This window comes from Oncorhynchus kisutch, linkage group LG17 (assembly GCF_002021735.2).
Source record: "Oncorhynchus kisutch isolate 150728-3 linkage group LG17, Okis_V2, whole genome shotgun sequence".
Taxonomy (NCBI): domain Eukaryota; kingdom Metazoa; phylum Chordata; class Actinopteri; order Salmoniformes; family Salmonidae; genus Oncorhynchus; species Oncorhynchus kisutch.
Window position 1 is genome coordinate 23674714 of NC_034190.2, and position 7500 is coordinate 23682213.

The 7500-nt window shown below is 41.7% G+C and overlaps 1 protein-coding gene across 1 annotated transcript in view; it reads left to right on the forward strand.

The window, feature by feature from the left end:
* LOC109907362 (thrombospondin type-1 domain-containing protein 7A) overlaps window positions 1-3833 on the forward strand; it is a 173478-nt gene extending 169645 nt beyond the window's left edge. Inside the window, exon 28 of the mRNA XM_020505287.2 lies at window positions 3140-3833. Within this exon, the coding sequence (XP_020360876.1) occupies window positions 3140-3230 (91 nt within the window). The 3' untranslated portion in view covers window positions 3231-3833. The remainder of the gene's footprint in view (window positions 1-3139) is intronic.
* The last annotated feature ends 3667 nt before the right edge of the window (window positions 3834-7500 follow it).

The window sequence follows — 7500 nt, forward strand, 5'->3', positions numbered from 1 at the left end:
CCACTCCTCTTCAATGGCTGTGCGAAGTTGCTGGATATTGGTGGGAACTGGAACACGCTGTTGTTAACGTCAATCCAGAGCATCCCAAACGTGCTCAATGGGTGACATGTCTGGTGAGTTTGCAGGCTATGGAAGAACTGGGACATTTTCAGCTTCCAGGAATTGTGTACAGATGCTTGCAACATGGGGCCGTGAATTATCACTCTGAAACATAAGGTGATAGCGGCAGATGACTGGCATGACAATAGGCCTCAGGATCTCGTCAAGGTATCGCTGTGCATTCAAATTGCCATTGATAAAATGCAGTTGTGTTCGTTGTCCGTAGCTTATGCCTGCCCATACCACAACCCCACCGCCACCACGGGGCACTCTGTTCATAATGTTGACATCAGCAAACCGCTCGCCCCACACGACGCCATACACTCTGTAGGCCATCTGCTTCGTACAGTTGAAACTGGGGTTCATCCATGAAGAGCACACTTCTCCAGAGTGCCAGTGACCAACGAAAGTGAGCATGTAGCCACTGAAGTCGGTTACGACGCTGAACAACAGTCAGGTCAAGACCCTGGTGAGGACGACGAGCATGCAGATGAGCTTCCTTGAGAAGTTTTTTGACAGTTTGTGCAGAAATTCTTTGGTTGTGCAAACGCACAGTTTCATCAGCTGTCTGGGTGGCTGGTCTCAGACGATCCCACAGTTTCATCAGCTGTCTGGGTGGCTGGTCTCAGACGATCCCACAGTTTCATCAGCTGTCTGGGTGGCTGGTCTCAGCCGATCCCACAGTTTCATCAGCTGGCTGGGTGGCTGGTCTCAGACGATCCCACAGGTAAAGAAGCCAGATGTGGAGGTCCTGGGCTGGTGTGGTTACATATGGTCTGAGGTTGTGAGGCCGGTTGGAAGTACTGCCAAATGATCTAAAACAACGCTGGAGGCGGCTTATGGTAGAAAAATGAACATTTAATTCTCTGTCAACAGTTCTGGTGGAAATACCTGCAACCAGCATGTCAATTGCACACTCCCTCAAAAATGAAGGCATCTGTGCATTATGTTGTGTGACAAAACTACTAATTTTAGAGTTGCCTTATATTGTCCCCAGCACAAGGTGCACCTTTGTATTGATCATGCTGTGTAATCAGCTTCTTGATGTGCCACACCTGTCAGGTGAATGGATTATCTTGGCAAAGGAGAAATGCTCACTAACAGGGATGTAAACAAATGTGTGCACAACATTTTAGAGAAATATGCTTTTTGCTCATGTGGAACATTTCAAGGATCTTTTATTTTAGCTCATGAAACATGAGACCAACACTTTACATGTTGCGTTTATATTTTTTTCAGCATATTATGTAATGTAATGTATGTATGTATGTATGTCATCACCTGTATGTATATGTCTTCATGATCACATCAGTTTCATTTTTACCCATTCATTTTCATTTCAAGTCATGACATTACCCGTACTCTCCATTTTGCTTTTCTTTCCACCCCCCACCCCCCCACCCCCCACCCCCCCACCCCACCCCCTCCGTGCACCATCAGTCGGTGGTACTCCAACCCTGACTCGAACCCTGACCGGTGTACTGATACGATGGTCTGGATGGAACAAAATAATCATACCATGGCTTATACGTGTCCTGACTGCCAGCATGAAGCACACGAACTAGAACAACTACATCAATATCATCAACAAAATCATCAACAACCACTACCACAAAATCAATATCAACTACCACAACAAAATCAACACTATCAGCAACAACCATATAATGAACAACATCAATATCAACTACAACCACAGCAGCATCAACAAAAAAACATAACAACATAACAAAATCACCAACAAAAACCACAATGCATTGAAACACTCATAACACTCACTTAGGGGTCCTGACCTACTGGCGGCCCTCGCTGCAGTGTTCACACAAACTCCCATACCCCTTCGTCTTTCTCTCCTCCCCACATCTGCTGTCACATGTGCCTGTCCGACCTGTCCGATCAATCACATGGAGTTATTGATGGAGGTGAGCAGGAAGTCATCCCTCATGTTTGACCTCTGATCCTGGAGTTTGTTTAGTAGTCTAGAGCACCTCCATACTTAAACATACTTTTGTACGGCATCCATTTTAGGAAGTCATTGGTTTTTTGTTGAAGGACTTCCTTATTTTTGAGATTTCAGGGACACAACATTGACATCACAGTAAAATGATGATCAGCTTTCACATTCAATAGCATACTGCCCTCTTGTGGCCAGATGGAAGAATCACTCATGACCACTATTTAATGATCTCTCAAACCTTGCCATTCAATCTCTTATTCATTCCACCCATTATTCCCTATCCATTCATGATGGACATAAGACACATTTCATAAGATATCTTATTTACATTTGATATATATATATATGTATCATTGTCTCCCGTCCCTGTGTTTTGTATGTGAAGTTGTGATGTGTGATATATTAGAGCTTGCCCAGACATGCTATAGTGTTGTCCTCATTATGTACCTATAGCTAACTGTCTACACTGTCTCTGTTTGCCATAACTTAGTTTGCATTAAGGTGAGTGGGAACTGTTCTGGGCTGAAGAAAAAGCTGCTTTCTGTACTGTGCTCGTCCGCTCGTCATCTTCCTTCAGAGTCCAATCTCTCTCACATGCCTCAATATAAAAACAAATAATAGCTGCTGTTGAAATTGTCCATGAAGTGTTGCATCATCCACTACGGCATCACTTCAATGCTAGGACAAGGGCCACTCAAATGTGCTTCTGAAATGTGGCTCACTAACTAGTGCTTTAACCAACAGATCTATCCTTTCTCCTTCAAGGACAATGGCAGTATAGGAACAGAATCATTAGCTATTTCAGTATTGCCTTTGCATGATGGAAGAACTGACCATCTACTAAAAGCATGGCCTTCAGCAGAGTGATGCACGTAACTCTGACACCCACCTGAAAGTTGTGGTGTTTTCAAAAGATAGCAGAGCAAGCTCTGTGTATCAGGTGGGGGTAACAGGATATGGATAAATCCTTTATTGTTATTATGGTATATAGGCCTACATATTAAGGCTATGGGTATCTACATTTCCTCTTCAATAATTGAAATATAAAACATGTAATAGCAATGTTTGTTTTTTATTTCCTAGTAAAAAGCCAAAGAAACCCCAGAGAAGACAGATGTATAACAACCGGCTCAAGCCCCTGACCCTGGCCTATGACGGAGACGCTGACATGTGAACCTCCTCCTAATCTACTTGGTGACAGAATCATTTTACACTGACGTTGTGGAGACTGTCATCGTGGGAACAGTCAGACAGGTTGTCAAGGAGACCCATCTTTGACCTTTCTCCTCAGGCTACCAGTGGGCGTGGCTTAAAACCTCTGGAGCTCTAGGAAGACTCGGGTTATGTCACAGATTTATCAACAACAACAACAACAACAACAACAACAAAGCAAAAAATAAATGGAGTCATGTTCGTTCATTAGTAGCCTAGAATTTTCCTTCCTCAATATTTTTTATTTCTTACATTTTTGTATACTTTGTTTCACAAGAGCCTTCACAAACTCTATCTTCTTCTTCTTAAGGAAGTCTGCCTTTGCTTATCTGCCATTTACTACTTTTTTCTGTCAAATAAAAACATCTTTCAAGACGAAGGTTGTTGGAGAGGGCCCTGAAGAAACAGAGTCCTGCCTTCTTGGCTACAGCTGCTCTGTTGGAAATTAGATGAGAAACACGCAATGCTTTTTCAAATTATTCCTGGAGAAAATTGCTGCCTCTCTATTTTTCTTCTGGACTGGATCCTTTTCCCTAAAAAACAAAACAAAGTGAAAATGTCCTAATCTTACAGAAATACTGTCAACCTTTGTAGGAAATCTCTGCCTGCCTCTCCCTTTCTCTTCCGTTTCAGGCTCAATATTGCACTATATTAGTGCAGCATGATATGTTCTTATGTCTGGGAAGCTGCCTCCCTCAATACAAGATGACGTACAGTCTTGTGCTAGAAATGTAAAAAAGAAAAAAAAAAAGTAGACCTTTTTTGAAAAACAAATGTTGCTTCTTTTACCTCTTGTATGTGATATGATAATAGGGCGGGCGATGCCATGTAAATATAATTCATTTACCTTTGTAGTATGTACAGCTGCATTTTACCGACACGGGTTCAAATGGTTTCTGTTTTCAACTACGCTTGATTGCTCTTGCCTGGCACAATGGAACCATTGGAATTGTCCCAAAAGTGCAAACCCTACCCATCTGCCACTCCAGGCCAGGCTCAATTAAATGCAGAAAGTATTATAAAGAATACAAATAGTATTTGAACCCAGGTCTGAACATGTCTCATTCTCTGCCTGCCTGTTTGTCTCCTGTTGGTTTCTCTGACTTGCTTTGATGGCTTATTATGGTTAGTCATTGTTTTTCCATTTCCTTTAGTAACTTTATTCAACATCTCAAAGACCAGAATTCCATCAGACGTGCACTGCAGGGAATCCCGATTCCACATGGCAGAAAAATCACATGGCTCTCATACTGAGAAAAAAAAGAACTGTTTCAGGTTTGTTGAGAGAAATACAGCAACAATTCTAGTTGATGATGTTATTGAAAGGGTTTATTTTCACAGAAAAAAAACAATGTGATTTCTATCCCCTTTGCGAGTTTAATAGAATCTGGTCTTTGTTGTTAAGACAGAAGGGTGTGACTGGGTTCACAAATTCTTCTTTACCTTCTGATCAACCAGAAGAGAGTGGCTTCTCTTTACATCTTGGTCTCATATCTACTGCTGTGTAACATCCTCAATCCTAACTAGAACATCCTACTTGTAACCAAACTGCTTAGGCGCATTGCTATATACATATCATACGATCTCTCAATACTGCTCCTATTCAGTGTGGCTGTTGCTTTGGTCGAGGGATGAGTGTGACTACAATGTCTACAATAATCACTCACACACATTTCTGCTTCAGTCTTTCTCCCTGCCTTGGTGCTATTCTATAATGTGTTCTGTATTGCAAAAGCTAGATAGAACGCAACCTAGGTAGCCACAATAACACTCCGAGTAATTCAAAGGAACAGATGCAGCAAGGCCTTAGATGTCGTTCAAAAGTTTTTCATGCTAATGCTGCAATGACATATCTGAAGAGTCTGAGTCCTCTGCCTGAAAACAGGTTATATGCATAATATTGGCTATGGCAGACTGGCAGTTGATAGTGCAGACTATTTATTTAATGTTGTAGATGGACAAACCTCATGTAAAGTAAATGAATCAGTCACAGCCATACTATTCTCCAGGGGATTGAATTGCGGTGGTAGGTACAGACGGACATTTGTTTGTTGACAGGTGGTCAAAGGAATTTTAACTTTTTTTCAATTAACTTTCTTAAATTATGATTTGTAAAAAATGGGTGCATTATGTTTTTATTTAATTATTTATCCATTATATATAAATATGTTCCTTTTTTACTGCGCAAAGTAAAGTAAAAAAAAATGGTGTGTGTGTGTGTGTGTGTGTGTGTGTGTGTGTGCACGCGCGTGCGTGCGTCTGTGTGCACGTGTTTAATTATTCTTGTGGGGACCAGAAATCCCCACAAGAATAGTAAACAAACAAAAATTTGACCAACAAGGGAAATGTTGTTAGTCCCAGTGAGGTCAAATGCTGTTTTTAGGGGGTTTAGGGTTAAGTTTAGAATTAGTGTTAGGGTTTGAATTACGTTAAGGGTTAGGAGCTATTGTTTGTTTTACAGTTAGGAGCTAGGGTTAAGGTTAGGTGTTTGGGTTAAAGTTAGGGTTAGGGTTGGGTTTAGGGTAAGGGTAAGAGTATGGGTTAGGGTTAGGGTTAGGGTTAGGGTAAGAGTATGGGTTAGGGTTAAGGGTTAGGGTTGGGTTTAAGTTATGGTTAGGGTTGGGTTTAGGGTTAGGGTAAGAGTATGGGTTAGGGTTAGGGTTGGGTTTAGGGTTAGGGTAAGTGTATGGGTTAAAGTTAGGGTTAGGGTTGGGTTTAGGTTTAGGGTAAGAGTATGGGTTAGGGTTAGGGTTGGGTTTAGGGTTAGGGTAAGAGTATGGGTTAGGGTTAAGGGTTAGGGTTGGGTTTAAGTTAGGGTTAGGGTTGGGTTTAGGGTTAGGGTAAGAGTATGGGTTAGGGTTAGGGTTGGGTTTAGGGTTAGGGTAAGAGTGTGGGTTAGGGTTAAGGGTAAGGGTAAATAGGATTTTGAATGGGACCGAATTGTGTGTCCCCTCAAGGTTAGCTGTACAAGACTGTGTGTATGTGTGTGTGTGTGTGTGTGCGTGTGTGTGTGTGTGTGTGTGTGTGTGTGTGTGTGTGTGTGTGTGTGTGTGTGTGTGTGTGTGTGTGTGTGTGTGTGTGTGTGTGTGTGTGTGTGTGTGTGTGCTTGCGCGTGTGTGTGTGTGTGTGTGTGTGCTCGCGCGTGTGTGTGTGTGTTACTGCCTATGTGTGTGTAATGTAAATGATCTTTGCTAAAGCGATACGGATAATTACCTTGTTAAAACAAAGTCGCAGGTCTCTGTCCTTTTCCTACAGGTTGTTTATATGTATCTAACCAGTTGCTTATAATAAATGAGAAAAACTAAATCATTGTGTCAATACCCTCAATGAAAATGCTCTCATTATATCCACCTTATTAAAAAACGCATGTGTTGTTGCATCAGTCTATGCCACTAGATGGCCCTAGAACACTATTTAGGATATTCTTCCCATTCCCTCCAGCTAGCTCTTTGACAAATCTATTTCTCCCCTCCTTTGCAACGGAACCTTTGACAGAAGAAGAAATAGAAACATTGCGCTGAAGAAGCAGGATCTGTGAGAAACTCAGACCCATGACACACACAGAGGTCACAAGGAACTTTGCACACACATACTGTACAGACACACACAGAGGTCACAAGGAACTTTGCACACACATACTGTACAGACACACACAGGTCAGAGGACAGAAAGGGCTTTGCTGAAGTCTGAGGAACGGGAGCTATCCAACTGTACTTAAATCACACTCTGTATGGCCTGGGCGATGGTGTGAATATGTTTCTTAATATTGTTCTTTATTTACTTACTTGATCATCTTTGTTCCTAGTTGGAACATAAAGCTTCCACGAGAGAGCGCCATTGCAGCCGATTTGATGTGTTTTTGGGTATGGTTTTCCAGGCTTTTTCATGACAGGTACTTCCTAGGTAATCGTTTTGTAGGTATGCTGTTACCAGTTTGTTTCTAAGTACATTCCAGATCATTTAGGAAGTGTAGAATCAAATGTTACCAAGATGGGAGACACTGGTTCCGTCCTAAATGGTACCCATGTCCTTATTTAATGTACTGTTCAATTGGACCCTGCTTCTCACAGCAGCAGAATAATCCTGCATCAACAGGGAATGTGAATCATTTTGTGGATTATAATGAATGGATATACTTTGTAGGGCTTGATACAAATCAAGTCTGAAAGCAATATATACTTATACACAGAACAAAACATTAAGAACACCTGCTGTTTCCAGGACATCGACTG